General features: G+C 37.2%; 1 protein-coding gene across 3 annotated transcripts in view; it reads right to left on the reverse strand.

Moving 5' to 3' along the window:
- Positions 1–22,438, reverse strand: part of LOC149138333 (uncharacterized) — a 439,570-nt gene that overhangs the window by 198,492 nt on the left and 218,640 nt on the right. For all 3 annotated transcript variants that reach the window (XM_089447178.1, XM_089447177.1, XM_089447176.1), the window contains 2 exons: positions 4,427–4,522; positions 705–761 (listed from right to left, as the gene is read on the reverse strand). In XM_089447178.1, the coding sequence (XP_089303304.1) occupies positions 705–761; positions 4,427–4,522 (153 nt within the window). The remainder of the gene's footprint in view (positions 1–704; positions 762–4,426; positions 4,523–22,438) is intronic.

Here is a 22,438-nt window from a genome sequence, read left to right on the forward strand (position 1 = left end):
CAAGAATCATACAAGAGATAGAGCCCAAAAAATAGAAATAGATAAAGGGACAAATTTACAATATGCTTAGCTAAGATGAGCTACATTCACCATAAGCATATGTATTATGGACACAAAGGTCAAGGGCACCTACACACCAAAGTGGATTGCATCTGCAAATAGAAATCATTGGAGAGACACTATCCAAGATAATCTCTAATTGGACAAAAAAAAAGTAAATTTCGATGAATGGTATAAAGAGAGCATCAAAAACCTTATTATACAAAATGTTTGGATGAAATCCTAACTCATGGCCCAAGCTACCTCCATGGGATAATTAGGCCCTTATTTGGCTTAATTCATACTAGTATTTAGAATAAACTAGGACCCTTTTAACTACAATTATAACATTATGGTCTTCAATTACAAAATTATTAAAAAGTCATGTATTTATATACAAAATAGTTGATATGCATATATCTTATTTGCACAAATAAAAATTGTCTTCAGGTATACAACAAACTAAATGTGTCCTTTGAATAACATAGGATTCAATTATGCATGTAAAGCTTGAACATGTTGAACAAAATCAATTGAATCCAAATAACAATGCTAGGATATATTAATGCATGATATGCTAAAAATATTAAACATATTATGACATATCCATTGCTTAAAATTAGGATGGTCTGTTTGTTCCAAAAACAGAACAAATATAATAGTACCTGACTAACACCATTTGTTTGAGATTGAAACTTGTGTGGCCAAATGTCATAGAAGTCCTACAAAACAACACCCTAAATGAATAAAACATGAAATTAATTGGATAAAAAAAAAAAAAAACATTTATGAAACAACATAAGCATTGTCAGGCTCAACATGAATGGTGAATATAATTGCGATAAATATAATAGAGATTTTTCTTATTACAACCAACAAACAGCCATAATTGATGACATGAGAGATAAAAATAAAAGCATGTTACTCTTTATTTTATTTTGAGACGAACCAAGTTTCTTAAGAAGGATGCAATTTTCAAGTGGGACAAAGATAGTAAGACAAATTTTGAGCTCATCGGGGAAGCTATCATCGAGTCTTAGGCTTCAGTAAGTCCTAATTATTCAAAGAATTTTCAATGTTTTTCTTCTACTTCTAACGTTGCAATCGCAGGTTTGCTACTTCAGAAGAATGAACTAGATGAAGAACAACACATAACATTCATGAATAAAGTTCTCAAAGATGCAGAATTGAAGTATGCTATTCTAGAGAAGCAAATTTAGGCCTTGGTCAAGTCATTGAAGCATTTTAGGATGTACATTGGGTATTCAAAAGTTATCACCTATCTTGCCCATCCAACTGTAAAAGAGATTTTAGCTCAACAAGATTGCTTGGGAACTATAGGCAAGTCGATGCATAAGATTCAAGAATACAAATTGGAAATCAAGTCCACCATATTGATCAAAGGAAAATGAATAGCTCAAATGTTTGCCGAATGAAATGTAATTGCTCTTGGATTAAGGGAAGAAGCAAACAAATTACTGGATGAGTTTTACAAAGGACTTTATGGTGGCCATGTTGCAGCCCCGCTTACACACCTAAGTTAATGTGGGAAAAATCTTCAACCCCACTAGGTGTGGCCTTGGTGGCAAAGCTCAGAGAAAGGGCTGTCACCTAATCCCAACTCTCTCCGTCTAGGATCTCTCCTAGCTAAAACCAAGGGAGGTGGACCCTAAGAAAGGTTTCTATATCAATTAGAGCATCAACTGAGAAATTTTCAGTTTGTTGGACTTCATTTTATTGCAGGTCTGAAGGCTTATAAGTGGTTTAAATCAGCAAAACTTCTACCTTCAAACATCCCCACACCTATATCCAAGATCTAGATCTGTCTAAGCACTTATGGATGAGTTTTGAAGGGGTTGGCCAAATGTGTTGTCAAAATGGCCAAGGGACAACTTGTGGTCAACGATCTGGACAATTCAGAGAAACTATGATAGAAAGAATAATGGTTTCCAAGGGCCATGGTTAGAACGAAACTCTAATACCAAATGAGACGAGCAAAGTTCGCTCACACACAAAATATTCAAAATGTCAGAAATATAAAGAAAACCATGTGGATATATATATATATATATATATATATATATATACAAGAATACAGTAATAGAAAACGTGATATGATATGATAGTAAAATAAGGCCTAAACGTGATATGATATGATAGCAAAATAAGGCCTTGTATATATATACTAGATTGGATGGAACAACCTTGTCCTTTCAGACATGCCCTTTCATAATTATTAATTATACATTGTAATTATTATTATTATTTAAATTATTTATGGTATATACATATTTATGTTCATAACATTGATCTTAATTTCAACCAATCCAGTGATATCAATAAGTTGTAATCAGCTCTGGTATCAGGCATATCATCTATGTTAATGTGGCACACAAATAAGGAGTAAATCTTTGTGATCTATCTCATAGCCCTAAAGCACTCTTCACCTCTGCGCTTGTGATCTAAACAAAGCATTAATGGCATAATTGTACTCATGATAACACTAGCGTCTTCAAATTCTGATGCCACTAAACAGAAGTACCTTGGTGTCATTCATTTCTTTATTGCAAGTGCATGATATCTGGCATGTGCCTTTTCTATGATGGAATAATATCCCAACAGTAAATGCAATGCTCTTAATCCATGATGAACAAATAATCTATGCCCTTTTCCACTTAACATGGTGGATTTGAAAATTTATCTTACGTTTTGTGTATGGTCTACTGAACAAGATTTCATTTCCAAGCATATATTTGATTTAAACTTATCGTACTCTTATTAAGAAATTCAGACATGATTGAAGCTTGCTTTCCATCCTCTCGAGTGGATAGCGTCATTGGCGAAGACTTTAGTCAAGCCCAAGTTAGAAGTGCCTCCCTTCTCTACTACACAGCCAAGCTTAGCTTGACATCTAGGAACACCTTTCTTAGGTTAGGAAGAGGCTTGGTTAGTGTTAAAGTGACAGGAAATACCACCAAGGTGATAGTGGGTGTATTGTCTAATAGTTGATCCTCCCGCTAAGGTTAGGACTTTTCCTCTTAGGTGAGAATATGAGTCACAGCAGGCTTCTCACAACACATCCTTGCTATGATATTAGAGTCAATATTCTGCCCTTTTATTTGATTCATTTGACCCTTAGAGACAGTATAAACTCTTTGTATTAGTGATTTTGCTTGAGTGAAGACCACATTTTTAGTAGGGTCGAGACAGAGAAGTTCCACAATCAATGCCACCAACATCAACGTACAAAGGGGACGATAAAATGTTAGTTCATACACTCATACATGACAAAATCCAGTGGAAATGTTGCAATCCTGCCAACAATCCTAAAAGCTGTTAAGTCTGCTGAAATTTGAATAGGATCTCAAAATCTACTTTCTCCCTATGAAATCCAATGAGGTTGGAACCGCTCTCAAGCATCCTAAAACTATTAACGCTAATGTTAAAAATTTAGAAAAAAAAGGGATGAAAATGAAAGATAAAAGGAGAATGTCAATTTAAAATTACCATTAATTACTAGGGAGTACTAGGGCACATATTACATGACCCCAAGTGTTAGCTCAATTAGTCTTGATGCCAGACGTGCATACCTTCCCCCGAAATCGGGGAGGTCATGGGTTTGACTCTCTTGCTCTTTGGGGTTAGACCCCTATTGGAAGGGCCCACGGTTTACCCCGTGCACCATGCATGGCTCATGAAGAAGTATTCCGGGGCGGGTCTCCTCAAAGCTTGCCACACAAAAAAAACGGGGTACATCTCATGAGATGAATCATGGAAAATCAACAATTCAATTTCCCCTTGTTTGCTCAGTCCCCTAACTATCCTTGGGAGCAATATTTTAGTGATAATTCTGATAATTAGTCAATAAGTGCAACATTGTGTAGGAGGTGGGGGGAGGAACGAACAACAACTTGGGGCTGAACTGGTAAGTCATAGAGAGATGTGATATTTGGAAATGCAAGATTGGTAGTCAATATCAGACTTTTATAAGCCATGTGATATAATTTGAAAACAACTGAGCTCTTGCTATGCTCTACAATGGTTACCTACCAAATTAGAAATATTCCTGGATGCTTTTTCAGATATGTTTAAACTCTCTATCAATGGCAAAAATTACTTGTGATATTAACATTTAAAATAATTAACTTTCTGACATTCAATGGGCTTTGACTTTTATCGCACCCTTCAGTGCTCTGATAAGATTTTCAAACCTGGCAGGAAACCACAGCATTGGTTTAAAATATTCCCTCTCGTTGAAATTTTTTATGTTCCAAATTTCTTAAACACAAGCACAATCAACAAGCACAAAAATGTAATAATAATTAAGAATAACTTTCATGAACACGTCTATAAATATTTCCCATCAAGTTTCTGGTCAGGTTAATACCGTGAAAACTTTTGTCCGAAGTATTTCTGAGTGGACTTGGGATACACCAATCACATTATGGCAGGCTACAATGGATAGTGTTGCCATGCGGACACACTGAAACCACAATAAATTTGAAATATTAGAAAACTTACATGTAAAACTTTCAACTGCTAATGCAAACAAATGTGCAATAAGCAGAGAACATATCAATGGATACGATACTGCCTATTAAGCAATCATGCCTAATATAATGAAAATTGAATAGAAAAGAGAGCAACATTTCCTCTACTTTGATTTTGCTTTCCATATCTATCTACAGAGGCATTTAATAGTTGGGAAAACTTGCTTCTAAAACAAATCCCATACAAAGATCCAAAGGTTTTCCCCAATTAAAGGCATACAATGAAACACTAATGAGCTATTTTAATATGTAAACCAAACCAAACTTACATACCATATTTTTCTTCAATTGCAATGTAAAAGTATATTAGGTCAATAAATGTTTTTCATTTATTGATGCTTTGAAGGGCAGAAACATCATCTTGTAGCAGAAACACACTATTTGCCTAATGCTACATATGCATTTTATTTCAAGTCTAAAGATTGCTTATTAGCTGCATTGGATGCCTCTCCACTGGTCAACTCAAAACATATGTGAGTTACATAGTAATAAAATAACTTTCCATGGCTCTATTCGCTTCATCTAAATTATGCAGGGGTTATAATGCTTTCTAGCCAGACACATTTCCAAGACTTACAGAGCATCCTTTTGCAAACATCTACATGATAAAAATCCTCTCTACTTTTCAGAAAAGGATATCAATAAATTCCATACTTGCAGAATATACAGCAAGAACTTTAAAACAGAAAATTTGAATGGGAACTTAAGGTTCTGACCTAAGTTACCAGGAAAAACATATGGATAAAGATCCAGATCCAGATAAAGAGCCACCAGAATTTTGAAAAGCCAGGATCTGGATACTGTGGCAAAACGCCACACAGAAAAAATACAATAATATTTTTTTTTTTTAAACATATTTAAAGTTAAAAAACAAGATCATTCATGAATCACAACATTAGAACTGAAATATCAGGTAACTCGTATATCTAAAGATTGAAATCATGATGTGTCATGCCTTAAACAAAAATGTTAACTGTAAATACAAATTTGAGTGTCTCATTAGTGATCACTTTTTTATTAATATGATGACATAGAGTATGTTTAACTACATACCCAAATGGGTCTACATTCTCATCATCTGAATATTTCAACTCTACATCATGATCAACTCATCATCTTCCTTGAAATCTGCCCTAATATCTAAAAATTCCCAGCTAATTACAATGGCAAACGAATACTGTATACTGTTTGAGGACACACTATAGTATATTTATCATACCATTCTAATGTCACTGTTGAAATACATAACTAGGTTCGGTCTCCATAATGACATATGTAATCATGATTTTATATATTTGATGTAAAGAGAAAAATAAATTTATTATTGTTGTTCTTGAGTCATGGGTTTCATGCTCAAGGGAAATTCATTTTATAAGTCAAGCTCCCATTGAGAGTTTGTAGGGCTTGTTATTGAGTCTACAAGTCAAGAAAGCCATTGTCATGTATGAAAGAACCTTCTTGGGCATGTTACATATTGTTAAAAAAAAAAAAAATTGAGTCAAAATTAGAGTCAAAAGACCCTCCAAGACCTTGTCATAAAGCAAAGGACAAGTCGTCCTATCAAGAAGACATGTCAGCCTAGAAGCAATGTCAAGTCGGCCTAGTAGAAGGCTCAAGGAAACCTATATATAGGGCACTCGGCCTCATTCAAGGACACACACACTTCACTCATCAAGAAGCTCGATCAAGGGTAAAGAAGAAACCTCATATCAAGCGAAGAGAGGAAGTCAACAAGGAAGAAGGATCGAAGTAATTTTGGGTCTGTTTTAGGCATTTCTTGTTCACACATGCAGGGAGACTAGGGCATGTTGGGAAATCCATTAGGGCAGCAAATTGACTTTAATTGATATCACTTATTATGACATTATCACGTGATATGTAATTATTATTTCTTCCAATATATCTTGTTCAAATCATCAAGACTAATGCCAATCAATAAACAAAGGACACAAGATGTAGGCACATAGCCAGGGAAAAACCCCTAGATAGGGGAAAACCCAGTCAAGAACTCTTCCTTCAGTAGATTCAAATCACAGTGATACAACCAAGACTCTTGACCTAAACCTCTCTCCATCCATCAAGTCAGCCTTTTCATTGAAGTAGTCTTCTTCCAAATTGATCTTCAAAATAAGAGTTACAACCCTTCTTCAACCACAAAGCAACTTTGGCTTTTGCAACTATAGAAAGAAAAATTCGATCTTGTCATTATTTATAACTTTAGACCCTACAATGATAGAGAACTTCGGACCCTATAATGTAGAGAACTTACAACCCTAAACTGTAGAGAATTTCAGCCCTGGACTTTATTGTCTGCACTCATAGGAACTTGTTCACTTCTTCTACATTAGGTCGACTTCATTGGGGTATTTATAGTTGTTTTCCCCTGGATAATGAGCCGACATGACTAGTAGGATAAGCCGAATTGTAGAATATGAAATTGAAGCTAGATTTGAAGAGCTTGAGGCCGACTTGATGGTGGAGGAGTTATCATGACTCAAATAATTTTCTTTCTTTAATACAATAATCCCAAGAAGGGTTTACATAATTAAATTTGACTTTGACTCAACAAAATCCTACAGCACTCAATAAGTGCTTGACCTATTGACATTGACCCAAGCATGAAACCCATGCTTTAATAGGTCAATTTTAATAATAAATTTCTTTTGACAAATGTATTATATCATGACCCAAGTACAATTATGAAGACCGACACTAGTTACATTTTTCAACAGGGCACAACTTACTGCAGCAAATCAGAAGTACAGTCACCTCAAGAAGGTCGAAACAAGGTAAGGAAAAGATCCTTATTGCTGGCCAAAGTTACAAGGAGATCAGCTCAAAGCAAGCAAAGGAGAAGAAGGGTTAAAATTGCTTTAATCCCATCATACGTGAGAAGGTTGCAAAAAGTTGCAAGAGGTCGAGAATTGCAGGAAGAGAGGCCGAAAGATTGTAGTCTAGTGTTACAAGGCCGAAGTTGAGGACGAAGAAGAAGTTGCAACAGTATTATGGCAAGGTTGAGTTTGTTTGACTTGGCAAGGTAAAAGCAAGGGTTGACATGGTCTTGGAGGAGTCTTGCTCAAGGGTCTTGGTCGTCGAATTTGTCAATTAAAGGTCTATAAGAAGAGAAGAATTCTTGTGGATTTTCTTCTCAGTTGCAGACGTTTTGGCCCTGATTTATCGCCTATAACTTGTGTCCTTTGTCTCATTGTTCTTTATGGTTTGGTAGTTATTTGATGAAGAAAACACTAATAATAAACAAGTAAAAGAAGAAGCTAATCAAGTTAAGTAAAAATATACCACATGCAATTATGAAAGAAAGAGAAATCATCTAATGTTGTTGCCCCTAGATTTCTCAACATGGTATCAGAGCTAAGGTGACTACATCAAGGAAAGGCATCTTAAAGAAGGACCATCAAAAGGAGTATCAAGATATTGAAAAGAAGATTGAACCATCAAGAAGAGATACATAAGGGCCGAGTACAAGGGATACCAAAGAAGACCTCAAAACCCTAGCTTATCAAAAGAAGGGTTTCTCACTTGAAGCATGGTTGAGAAGCTCGCATATCATCATCAAGGAAGGCCTCAAGGACCCGATATCCATTCAATCAAAGAAAGACCCTACAACTAAAGTACCTTATGAAGGCCACCACAGTCTACACTATCATCCAAGAAAGCAAGAAGAGGATCACTTTTGTAGGAAGACATCTTCATCAAGGTGATCACCCTCTCTCTGAGCCAAGGATCACTTTTGAAGGAAGACATCTTCATCAAGAAGACATCCTCTATCATTAGCATCAGCAAGAGGGCATCAAGTTGAAGATATTGTCATCAAGGATTATCTTCACAAGTAAGCATCTTTATATATATGTTTGAATCTGCTAAAATGACTTCATCCTACAAGGAAACCAATAAATTGGTTGGGTCATCAAATTTTCTTGCATGGAAGAAGGGGATAGATTTGATCCTCATAGAAAATGAAGTCGTTGAATATCCTAAAGGCACAATCACTAAACCACCAAAGGAAGAAGCTCCAGCTCTTGCAAAAGTATATGAAAGGGGAAGTAAGGGCCCAAAGGATTCTCATAGAATCCATTAAAGTTGGAGATTTCAAAAGAAATATATGACAAGTTAATAGAATTTTTCTCCGTAAGTACTGCAGGAGAAGTGATATCTTTAAGGAACAAACTGTACAAAATGAAGATCTCAGAGGAAGATGGAATAGCCTCATACTTTATGAGGGTATCAGAAATAAAAGACCAATTACAAGAGTTGGGAGAAATAATGTCTAATAAAGAAATGACGCCATAGTTCTCAATGCACTTCCAGAGGAATGGGGCAACTTCACATCTAGCATCTTTGGAAAGAAGAAAGCCACCCCATTCAGTGAACTTTGGTCACTCTGTAAGGTTGAAGAAAGTAGGTTGAAGGCAAAAAGTGATGTAGGATCAAACAAGCAAGTTCAAGCATTTTCTACCATGGCTAAGAGGAAAGAAAAGCTTGGTAAGTTTGGTCCTCAGAAAAAGAAGAAGGATATGTCAAAAATCCAATGTTATGGTTGTCAAGAATATGGGCATTACAAGAGAGATTGTCTAAAATTCAATAAGGATAACAAAAGGAAAGAAAGAAATGAAGCTCATATCACCAAAAACGTGGAAGAACCTAATGAGAAGAAATCCTAAGTGATAGATCTTCACTATTAAGGATTCTCCAATGCGTATCTAGGAGAAGTAGGAGGTGAAAAGACCTCCACCATGGCAGTCAAGATGAGAAGCATTATGACAAGATGCATCTTAGTTGAAGATGGCATCATACTAGAAGCATATCGTTGAAGCAAGAGCTCATGACATCATTAGAGAAGCTTGAAAGAATAGCTGAAGTAGAACTCTACATGGATATAGCAGTAATCATATAAAGAAAGTAGTTCTTGCTAACCTCATGTAGTACATATTGTTGAAAGAAAGAAATTCATCTAGCATAATGGAAGAATTTCATCATACATCATCACCATTTGGAAGGAGCATCTGCAGAATAACGATAATCAAGATCCTCTATTGGAATCTTCATTAAAGGGTTCACCTCTACTTGGAAGAAGCAAGTGTCTCGATGATCATTCCACCTTGTGAGGGATACATTGTTAAGAAGGGTGATGGTATGGTGACAAAGGAGTGCAGCAAGACAAGTTGATTTAAGTACTCTCAATCTAGGAAAAGAAGTTGTCGAAGGAAGTTTAGATTGTTGAAAATGTAACTAGGTTCGGTCTTCATAATGACATGTGTAATTATGATTTTGTGTAATTGATGTGAAGAAGAAAATAAATTTATTTTTGTAATGCTTGAGTCATGGGTTTCATGCTCAAGGAATTTTATTTTATAGTTGAGGCTCTCATTGTGAGCCTTTAGGGTTGGTCATCAAGTCATAACAGCCCTTGAGGAAGTCTCCAAGAAGGTCTCCAAATCAGCTCCCTTGCTATTAGATATCACCTAGACAAGTCTTCGAGTATAGCGAAGGAGGAAAGCATCTCAAAACTCTCTCCCTCATCTCCCACGTGTGAAATTGCAGAGGTGTGGATGGCAAGTTTGTGGAAAGGAAACGAAATTGCAGGGTAGTCGAGAAATGCAGTACATGAAGGGAGTTTGACGTGTGTTGACTTGAGCAAGAAGAAGAAGCAAAAAAGAAGGATCTTGTGATTTGGTCTTGGTCTTGGTATTTGTCAATTGATGTCTCTATAACAAGAAGAATTCGTTTGGGTTTTCCTCTCAACTTGTAGAGGTTTTGGCTCTGGTTGATCGCCTATATTTTGTGTCTCTTGTCTCTTTATTGTTTATGCTTTGGTAGTTGTTTGATGAATAAGAACACTTTAATAATCCAAGTAAAGAGAAGATCCTAAACTAAAGAAGTAAAAAGCATTCACAAACAGTTATCTTGAAAAAGGAATCTCATAATCTTCATGCCCTAGATTTCTCCACATGGTATCAGAGCTAAGGTGACAAATCAAGGAAAGGGCATCTCATCATGGGACACACAAGCACTCAAGGATCAAATCTCGAAGGACATCAAAGCAAAGTTAAGATCTACAAAGAAGTGTCAAAACCCTAGATCGAAGAATTCTACACCAGAAGAAGTCTTGGGATCCTCAAAAGACCACAAAGACCCTACTCAAGTTGAAGAGACCTACAAATCAAAGTATCTTGAAGACTATTCATCCAAGAGAAGCAAGATCAAGGACGTTGTCATCATCTTCAAAAGGTTCTAAGGCAATCTCCCTCTCGTTGAAGCAAGGTCCTTACCATTGAAGAAGATCATCCAAGAAGCATCAAGACATCATCAAGAAGTCATCATTGATCATCATCAACAAGGACATCACCATCAAAGGATCTAAAGTGATCTCCCTCTTTGTGGAGTCAAGGATCACTCTTGAAGAGAACTATCTTCATCAAGGAGAAGTTCTCTATTATCTATATCATCATCAAATTCAAGGAGGAAGCAAGTCGACGAAGTATCTTCATAAGTAAGTATATTTATGTCTACATTTGAATATGTCATAATGTCTTTTTGCAAGGAAAGCAACAAATTGGTTGGGGCTTCAAACTTTCTTGCATGAAAGAAGAGGACAAATCTGAATCTCATTGAAAATGAGGTCATGGAACATGTCAAAGGATCAATCACCAAACCTCCAAAAGAAGATGCTCAAGCACTTGCAAGGTTTATGAAAGGGGAAGTAAGGCCTCAGAGGATTCTCATTGAATCCATCAAGGATCCCCTCATCCCATATGTATCTAAACGCGAAACTTCAAAAGAAAATATATGACAAACTGGTAGAGTTGTTTTCCATAAGCACTACAAGAGAAGTTATCTTGTTAAGGCAAGAACTCTATAAGCTAAGGATATCAAAAGAAGAAGGAATAGCCTCATACTTTATGAGGATATCTGAAATAACGAATCAACTTAAGATCTAGGAGAAATAATGTTTGACAAGGAGATGACCACCGTCATACTAAATGCATTGCCAGAGGAGTGAGGTAACTTTACTTCAAGCATTTATGGTAAGAAAGAAGCTCCTCCATTCCAGGACCTATGGTCACTATGCAAGATTGAAGAAACCACACTGAAGGCAAAAACTGATGTAGGATCAAATGAGCAAACTCAAGCATATGCTGCTATGGCAAAGAGAAAAGGGAAGTTTGGGAAATTTGGTCCTCAGAAAAGAAAGAAGAACATGGCAAAGGTTCAATGCTATGGATGTCAAGAATATGGGCATTACAAGAGAGATTGTCCAAAGCTCAAGAAGGACAATAACAAAATAGGTAGAGAAGAAGCCCATATCGCCGAAGAAGTGGAGGAAGCTGAAAAGAAGAAATCCAAGAAAGAGGAGGTAAAAGATCTCTACTATGATTGAGATAGTTTTCCCCACCTAGTTCTTTTCAAATTTCTGTTTCAAGTTTTTCTATTGTAAGATATGGCTATCATGAGTCATTAAGAAAGCATGACAGATGCATCATGTTAGGAGATGGCATCATAGAAGCAATAAAAGAAAGAGCTCGTGACATCATAGGGAAGCATGATGGATAGCTGAAATAGAAGTCTATGGCAATCACCTATGGAAAAAGACAACTCTTGGTAACCTCATTAGAAGCATAAGTGATACTTACGGAAAAAGAAAAAGTCATCTAGTACGAAGCTCATCATACATCAATTAAAAGGAAACATCTGTTGGATGAGGATACTCAAGATCCTCTGTTGGAATCTTCAACGGAAGGTTCACCAATCAGAAGGAAGCAAGTGTTTCAACAAGAATTTCAAATTGTAGGAATTCATGGAAGGATGGTATGATGTCAAAAGAAGTGAAGCAGATCAAGGAATTGAAGAACTTTCAATCAAAGAAGTTGCTGAAGGAAATCTAGATGACCTAAAGGAAAATGAGGTATGTATGCTTGTATTTGATACAATAGATTCATGTCATATAGTTGCAAGTAACATGGATAAATGCTCTATCTTGAGAGCATGATCAAAAGGAAGGATCTCTTGAAAGGATGCAGGAAGGCATGGGTCACACATTGCCTAGATGAAATCAACATAATATGTCCTCATATGAAATATGAGGTGGTTGACAATATTTGTAGGAACTCTAATTGAAAGTTCTTGGAAAGGAAATGTGTGAAGAAAGAAAGAGATCATGAAATATGCAACTATGAAGAAAGCAATCAACATCCAAGGAATAAAAGGTTTGACTATGATATCTCCATGAAAGTAATGAAGACCTTGATAACTCTGAAAAAGAAAGAGACCCTTGACAATATATATCTTTTGGAGATGTGTCAATACATATGAAGGATGTTGATGCTCACAGGGAGATGTCACAATGAAAGACCATCACAAAGGAAATTTTTTATTTAATGTTCATTTCTTATTTTTGAATTATACCTGGATGGGCTTATGCGAAGGGAAGATTTGTGTATGTCTTCCACAACTAATGCCCATGTAACAGGATGAAAGATCCTTAAAGAAACATGGCATGAAGAAGGCATCATGGCATGAAGGAAGACCAGATATGGACTAATGGGTCACTTTCCAATGAAAGGAATGATGACATGACTGACTTGTGAATGAAAGTGATGGATGGTCTATGCCCTACGAAGAAGTCCTCAAAAATGTAGACTCTATAAAGAAGAAATGCATGACATCAAAGGAAGGAATTCTACAAGCAGTTGGTTTTCCCATGATCTCCACCTAAAGAGTTGTTGGAAGCAAGTCCCAAATTAAGAGGGAGCTTGGGTACATTCCTTTTCTGGAATGGGTTAGTCATCCATGGTTAAGAGGGAGTGACAGATATGGTTCTCTACTTCATGTGTCATGTACTAGACTAGGACTAGCAGACGTAAGTCTTAGTGAAGGTCACGAGGGGAGATAGACACATCATTCTTGTCTTCACCTAGGAAAACAAAATGGAGGATTGGGTAAACATTTGGCATTTGATACTCTAAGGCTGAGTTAGGGCATCCAAGATAAGAATAGTTGTAGAGGACCGATATTCTTTGAGGACTAGGAATCCAAGATAAGAATAGTCTTTGTGGAACATACTCTGAGAAAACACAAATGGGGTATGTTCTGAGAGAGACAATGATGAAGGTGTTTACACATCATTGGTCTCGCCAACATTGAGCTCTGATCTTGTGAAGAGATAGAGTTGTTAGTCAAGGCATTACTACGTGACAATGTTGGATGATATGATGCTATACAGATGGGTTACCAATCCAACTCTTCTTATGAGAATTCTTCAAACTGAGAATGTCCAAGTACCTTGTATGGATTATGAATACCTCCCTAGTTAAGAGGGAGTGTTGAAAAATGTAACTAGGTTCGGTCTTCATAATGACGTGTAATTATGATTTTATGTAATTGATGTAAAGAAGAAAATAAAATTATTTTTGTAATGCTTGAGTCATGGGTTTCATGCTCAAGGAATTTTATTTTATAGTTGAGGCTCCCATTGTGAGCCTTTAGGGTTGGTCATCAAGTCATAACAATCATTGAGGAAGTCTCCAAGAAGGTCTCCAAAATAGCTCCCTTGCTAGCGGAGATCACCTAGACAAGTCTTCAAGTATAGCGAAGGAGGAAAGCATCTCAAAACTCTCTCCCTCATCTCCCACGTGTGAAATTGCATAGGTACAGATTGCAAGTCTGTGGAAAGGAACCAAAATTTCAAGATAGCCAAGAAGTGCAGTACATGAAGGCAGCTTTACTTGTGTTCACTTGAGCAAGAAGAAGAAGCAAAAAAGAAGGATCTTGTGACATGGTCTTAGAGAGGTTGTGTCAAGGGTCTTGGTCTTGGTATTCATCAATTGAAGTCTCTTTAAGAAGAAGAATTCGCTTGGGTTTTCCTCTCAAGTTGGAGAGGTTTTAGTCTTGGTTGATCGCCTATATTCTGTGTCTCTTGTCTCTTTATTGTTTATGCTATGGTAGTTGTTTGAGAATAAGAACATTATATTAATCTAAGTAAAGAGAAGATCCTAAACTAAAGAAGTAAAAAGCATTCACAAGCAGTTATCATGAAAGACAAATCTCATAATCTTCATGCCCTAGATTTCTATAAGAAGAAGAAGAATCTCATAACCCAAACGAATTCTTTTTCTTATGTATATATTTGATAGATTAAGTCATGTCATCATATAGTTGCACACAAGATGGGCAAATACTCTACCTTGTTAGCATGATCAAGGATCTCTTCCTTTGAAAAGACGCATGAAGGCATAGTTCACATATTGACAAGATGAAATCAACATAATATGTCCTCATATGGAATATGAGGTAGTTGACAGAGATGAAGGAACTATGATGTTGGAAAATGTAATTGTGTTCGGTCTTCCAAATGTACTTGAATCATCATGAAATATACTTATCAAAAGAATAAAGAAAAGAATTTTTCTTATTGTAACAATGACTTACTAAAGCATGGGTTTCATTCTTGGCTCATCATTATATTAGTCAAAGTCCCCATTGTGGACTCCTAGGATCAATATTGAGTTTATAGAGTCATTGTACATTCAAAGAGACCCTTCTTGGGCTTTTGAATCATGTAAAAAGGTTAAGTATTGAGTCAAATATAATTTATTTATCCTCCACACCAAGTCAGCCTAAGGACCCTAATTTGACCCACAAGAAACCTATAAATACAAGCTAGTCGAAGTCATTTGCAGCATCACATCTCAAGCTTGTTCGATATCTCAAGAGTAGCTGGAGAAGTGTGAAGTTTGTTGCTGGGAAGCTAAAGGACGTGCGAGTTTGGGGAAGCCTAAGGAGAAGCATAAAATCGAACTTTTGGTGCCTCTCTCTCTGTTTCGTGCCCTATATTGGGAGATCGAAGTCTTCCAAGTTTTGTTGTTGTCGGAAGTTGTTGCCTCCTCAAAGTTGTTGGAAGGGGTCAAAGATCTGGGAGGTTGACTTGGTGTGGAGGGAAGGCCTGGTCTTTGTCTAGGGTGAAGAGACTCATAGAATACTATTGAAAGGAAGAATTATCTTGACCGGGTTTTCCCCTCGAGGGGGTTTTTCCCTGGCATAGTGCCTATATCTCGTGTCTCTTGTTTTGTGATCTTCATACACATAATATGGTAATTGCTTGATGAAAGATAAGATAATAAAGAAGTAAAAGAAGCCAACACACTCACAAGTAATTATCAAGAAAGGAGAATCAAACCCTAATATAACTACTTTGATTTTCCAACATGGTATCAGAGCTAAGGTCAGGAAGAGTCGAAGATCACTTTGTTGGCATGGATTCTCCCTCTATGATGAACTACATAAGAATGGGTATCAACACTGCTGGAAGCTGGATCAAGAAGGTCATCTACTACTTGTTCAACAAGGTCAAAAGTCAAGGATTCTTGGTTGCTCTTACAGGTTCTCTTACTGATGACAATGCATGGATCATTGATAGTGGAGCATCGAGACACGTGACAAGAGAAAGTAAACAACTTCATACACTATCAAAGGAGACATCTTCTCATGCAATGGAATTGGGTGACAACAAAAGCTATGGTGTTAGAGGCCTGGGATCAACATCGTTGAAGCTAGGTAATGGATCGAAGCTGCATCTCAACAACATTATATATATTCCAGGTTTGAAAAAGAATTTGCTTTCTATTTCTTATTTAGAAGATGAAGGAGAAAGAACTGCTTTTGTTGATGGGAAGTATTGGTTTTGGGAAAAGACTCTAACATTGATAAAGCTAGGGTTATTGGAGTCTGTGAAGGAAGTCTTTATAGATTCATTACAACACCTCCTCAAGCTCTGGTCCATATGGAAATAAGTCCCATTGATCTATGGCACAACAGGTATGGTCATCTACATTATAAGCTCATCCCTAATCTTAGTCAACTGGTTCATGGTATTCCTAATATGAATTTGGATCATGAAGGTGTGTGCAAGGGATGCTCCTTGTGAAAACATACAAGAAAGCCATTTCACAACAGTGAAACTAGGTCTAAAGAGATATTAGACCTCATTCATTCCGATGTGTGTGGGCCCATGTCTGACAAGTAACTTGGAGGTCATCTCTACTATGTGACACAATGTTCCACCAAGGTTCCAGAACAAGGCGGCGAGGGAGCAAGGGTACACGAGAGCGGCCTATGCAAAAGCTCCCCACCAATTTTTAGGATACGTGAGGGAGCGTCAGGGTCTTAAAAACTTATAAATATAAAATATAATTTATTAATTGAGTCCACTATGACAATTGGGTTTGAATTGAAACGCTGCAAAGCATGATCATTGATATGAATATCATTATCTAATATCATATAAATTTAAAATTCTAATTTATAATCATACATCATACATTATGATTAAACTTTAAACTTTAAACCATATTGATGTTCCACTTCCTACTATGAACATTGAATATTGAACAGTGAATATTCAATATTGACATAAAATTATAAAAGTCAAGTCTGATACATCATACATCAAGAGTCCAAATTTTATAGAATTATAAAAGATTAAAGTCAAGTCTGATACATCAAGAGTCAAAATTTTATAGAGTCAGAATAACATAAGAACATCAACATATCAAAAGATAAACGAGCATAATGCAAAATATGCCTCAAGGTAATGCCCCAAGGTAATGCTCAAGCCTCAAGGTAATGCCCCGCTAGTCTCTGCATCCAACTGCTGCATGAATAAATCAGGATCAACCATATCACCATCTGAATCTGAATCACTAGCATTCTCAAACATGCTAAGTGGCACACCAACCAGCCCCATCTGTCTCTTATCAAGTCTCTCCTCCATATCTACCTCTGCATCATCCTCTGGATCAACATCCCATCGTGTTGCTGGTCCCTTCAAATACTCAGGTGTCTTCCTATGCTCAAGATGTAGGGCACTGTGCACAGCAACTATCTTCTCCGCTCTTTTAGAGGTAAGCTTGTTCCTCTTGATAGAGTGGATGAAGCTATATGTGGACCAATTCCTCTCTGCTGCAGAGGAACTAGCAATCTAAGACAACAAACGCATGGCTAGATCTTTGAGCTCTGGAGCATCATCCCCATGCATCGTCCACCAACCAATCGGGTCATCTTGGGCTAGATCTATGCGATCTGCCCGAACACCACGTGTGTTGAAGGGGCCACTAAGAGATGCAAACTGAACAAACTGTCTTCGAAATCTTGACCCCTCGTCCTCACTGTACATCTTTGCAATTGCATCTAGGAAGCCTTACTTTACCTCTGGATCATCAGTAGGAGGCACCCTCCCAGATCTCTCAACATACCATTTTGGATTTAATGCATATGTTGCCATGTGCAAAGGTGCGTTCATGCGATCCAACCTATGCTAAATGATGGGTCGAATCTGGGAAGTATAGAACTCTAATGAGGGCTCCCTCTGCTGAATGGCTACCTTCACACGACCCAACATGCTATCAAAGGTCTCATAGATTTCTCCAAGACTAGAAGCATTTGAATCAGTGTAACGAATGACCTCCACAATAGGGCCCAAGAATGACACCAAATAAGAACAATCTGCCCACCAATCATTGTCCATCACCTAAAGCCTGACCTTCTTCCCAGTGTCTGTCTTTGATTCTGACCACCTTCCCCACTCTAAACTCACAACCAAGGATTGTAGATGTGCTTGTACCTCTATCATCCTCTCCAATAAGAAAAAATAGCTAGCATGTCTAGTATCAATGGGCTTGAGGAATTCCTTCCTCGTGTGAGACCTGTACATAGCCAAGGATGTGTGGTGGTTGCAGATAAACATCTGCACATCTCTTGCCGCTGACACCAAGTCTGATATCCACTAAATCTTGCCAATATCCTTCAGTGCATTATTGAGTGCATGCACACAACAAGGAGTCTAAAACATGTGTTGATACCTGTTTTGAATCAATAACCCAGCTGATCTACAAACTGCTGTTGCATTTGTCACAACCTGCACCAAACTATCAGGCCCAACATCCTCTATAGCTTCTCGAATAAGCTCAAATTGGAAAGATGCTCCTCGCGCTTTCCAGAACAGTCAACAACTTTAAGAAAGAATGGACCTTCTGAAGATGTCATTATGTTGTTGATTAGTGGGCGTTTTCGGATGGACTGTTTTCGGATGTCAATCCATCCATCCATAACAATAGAGCAACCAAACTTCAACCATGTTTGTCTCATTCTCTCTTTGTACACATTAATTTTGGACACTTGTCTATCTAAAATTGTTGTTCGTAGTTTATATTCTCCGGGTGGTACATATGGAGGCCCTATTTTTGCAATTGCTTGGACCATTTCCTTGTAATAAGGAGAATAAACAACATGGAAGGGAATTCCATTGGCAAAAAGAAATTTGCCAATTGCATCATCTATGTCATCTCAATCTAGAATGTTGTACATCCCAGACACTGTACCAGTACCACCCATTACACAAGAATGACATGCACCAGTAGAAAACTTTGTCTTTTTTGATGAAGCACTGGATGGAGGAATATTTGTGGATGGATCAACATGTCTACTAGAAAACAATCCTTTTCCAGTAGCTACCCTTTCTAGCCTCCAAAGTTGCTCTCTTTGAGCTGAATTCAGGTTCTTTGAGGGACACATATTGACTCCTTTACCTGTAATAGCCAAAATGTGTTGCTTCACCCTGATATAGCTGCCAACAAAGTGATGCCCACAAATATTGCAAACCCAATCACGTGAGCCACCACCAACTTTTGGATTCTTTTTCGGCAGTCTAGTTACATAGATTAGAAGTGGTTTTAGAGGATTAAATGTCCCCTTTGCAAATTTTTCCAGCTCTCTTGGTGGGCCTCCAGAATCTACACCATGCCTATTCTGGTATCTTGCCCCCTTGTGACCACTTTCAACTTCTTCTTGTGCATCATGTGGCTCACTACCACTGTAGCTATTGTCACTGTTCTCACTGTTCCCAGAAGAAGTTTGACTCTGACTCATAGTTGTAACTTTGTAAGTTGTAAGTTGAATGACAAATCAAAATGTAAGTCGCAGCCTGTAGGTTGCAATCTATAATGAAAATAAAAAAAATTAGAAACATTACAGCTACAGCACATGCCACACACATTGAAGTTTTGATTCTTGAACACAAATTTTTTTTTAATTTACAAGAAAAAAATAGAAATTAATACAGTCAAAAATTATGAACAATTTAAAAAATTAAAATTTACAAAAACAGTTTCAAATTATTTTTTTTCAAACACAGTGAAGACTCAAAACATAAAATTAAAAAAAAATGAAAAAAAAAAAACCGCAGCCTAAAAAATTTAAAACAGCGAAACTGAAGTTTGTAATTTATTGTTTTCAGAAATCAAATACATTAATGATTAGACTCGTCCAACTAACAAGTTCGACAAACTTGAAGCAATAAATCCAACTGAAGAAATAAAACACTGGTTAAGCAAAACACCTCTGCCATTACAAATTAAAAAAAATATATCATCACGCATTCTGCATTAGAAAAACATAATAAACATTACACCATACCAGACCACAAAAACTAAAAAACACTGAATAGTGTTATAGTATATACAATAAATTTAAAAAAAAAATTAACAAAAAATGAAAAAATAAAACATGCAATTATAGATAATGCAGATTCAAAAAAAAAAAAAAAATTACTAACAGTTCTGTACTTACCGGTAGCAGTCTGGTGCTCGCTACTCACTGGAACAATGTTGGACTAGAAGTTTCAATTTTGGACACTGCTGCTCGCTGGTGGACTAGCAATTGTTGCTCGACGGAGGAAAAAGGTCCAAGGACCATGGACATACACTGGCTGCTGGCAACTATTGCAGCGTTGCTCGTAGGATGCTCGACAGGAGGAGTTCTAAGTTCGAGTGGAGCGAAGGGTGTGAGGTCTCAGCTGTGACCGTGTTAGGGTTCACGCTTGCGGCTTTATAACATAAAACTGAAGTTTGAAACAATGAAACTCATTCCAAAACCCTACGCTTAAGTGTTAAGAGCCTATTAAATTAATTAAAGGTTAGTTTTAAGTTAATTAAAGTTTTGTTTTGTTTTAAAACTTTTAATTTTTAAGGGTTGTCCCCTCTCGTCCCCCCTCGTCCCCTCTCGTCCCCCCTCTTCCCCCTTTTCGGAAACGCCCCCTCAGGAAAGGGAATGACCCCCTGGCACGTCCCCCTGAGTACCCTCATTTTTCGGAGCGTGGGGAAACGACCCCTACTTGTCCCCAAGTCCCCGGAGCACAGGGGAGCAAGGAAACTAGACCCCTAGGGAGGGGCGAGTCCCCGTGGAACATTGATGTGACATTTATTGATGACCATTCTAGACAGACATGGCTCTAACTTCTCAAAACAAAAGATGAAGTATTTGATAAATTCGAGTTTAGCGCTGAAATGGAAACCCTAACCGAAAGAAATATAAAAACTCTGAGGTCTGATAGTGGTGGGGAATACACTTCTAAGGAATTAATTGCATATTGTAAGGACACAAGTATTAAGAGGGAGTTCATTATTCCCTATTATCCCGAACAAAATGGATTGGCCAAAAGGAAGAATAGGTCAATTGCAGAAGTGTTAATTTTAGATAACAATGGCATGTTCTATGCTTTAACACAATTTACTTCAATATTCCTTGTCAGTCCAATGACAATTTCCAATTATTTCCAGTAGCAATCACATTAACTTAATCATATTGATAGTAAATGTAGATAGAACATAAAAACAAGTGCAAAAGACAAGCCAAGACAAGAGGACACAAGATTTGGCAGATGCCAGGGAAAAACCCCAATGTGGGGAAAACCCTTTGATCAAATCTTCTTATTATTATTCAATAGTTCAGCAGAGAGAGTACAAATATCAAATTTACTTGCCCAAAACAACCCTGTCAAATTTGCAGTCAAACTTCAACCTTAACTAGAAAGTCAACACCGGTCAAAAGAGTAGTAACACGTCCTTAATGCAGCTCGGTCAACCCAAGTCAAACTCAGCCTGAACAAGAGGTCAAAGTCAACCCAAAATAGTTCCATCAAAGGAGAGAGAAATACTACTGCAATTTTTGCAGTCAAATCTGAAGTCAATGTTGAGGTCAACGCTGGTATGTTTCTTTGAAATTTCGGCTTGCACTTCTGAAATTTTCATCCTCCTTTTATGCCACACGTGGGAGAGAGAGAGAGGCTACCCAAGTTGTACGAACCAATCAAGAGAAGAGAGAGAAGAATGATGTGATAAGTGATGTCCAAATGAGGAGAGAGGGCACTCCTATTTATACAATTCGTTGTGGGTGAGGAGACACATCCATTGGGCTTCTTGAGCCTACATTTCACTGAGGCCAACCTTGACAGTTTGTGCATGAGAGAGAATAAATTCAAAAATCCACTTCTGCTTGTCCAAATGAGAGAATAAATTCAAAATTCCACTTCTCCTTGTCCGAATGAGATGATCTTTGTATCAAAATTGAACCTCTCAAAAAGAGGAATCCAATGCAATAATCATCTCCATCATATGAGTTGTCCTATTTTGGAATTTGGCCCTAGTTTCCAATTTTAACAAGAAGGCATTCAAACTATGCTCCTTGATCAAGATCAACCAAAGTTCTTCTGGGAGAAGCAGCGATGACAGTCGTATACATTCAAAATAGAAGTCCTCATAAGAGTCTTGATAATACAACACCCGAAGAAGTATTCACGGGAAAGAAGCCGAGTGTGGATCACCTCTAAATATTTGGAAGGCCAACATTTATCCATGTTCCAAAACACAAGCGAAAGAAGTATCAAGGGAATATTCGTTGGATATAGTCTCTCTTCAAAAGCATATATAGAATCTACATCAAGGAGGGACGTTATATTGAAGTAAGAAGGGATGTCATATTTGATGAGAATCAAGCATACAAGA

Source organism: Pinus tabuliformis, chromosome X (assembly GCF_031772625.1).
Source record: "Pinus tabuliformis cultivar Carrire ecotype Pingquan chromosome X, CPIR1, whole genome shotgun sequence".
NCBI classification, from domain to species: domain Eukaryota; kingdom Viridiplantae; phylum Streptophyta; class Pinopsida; order Pinales; family Pinaceae; genus Pinus; species Pinus tabuliformis.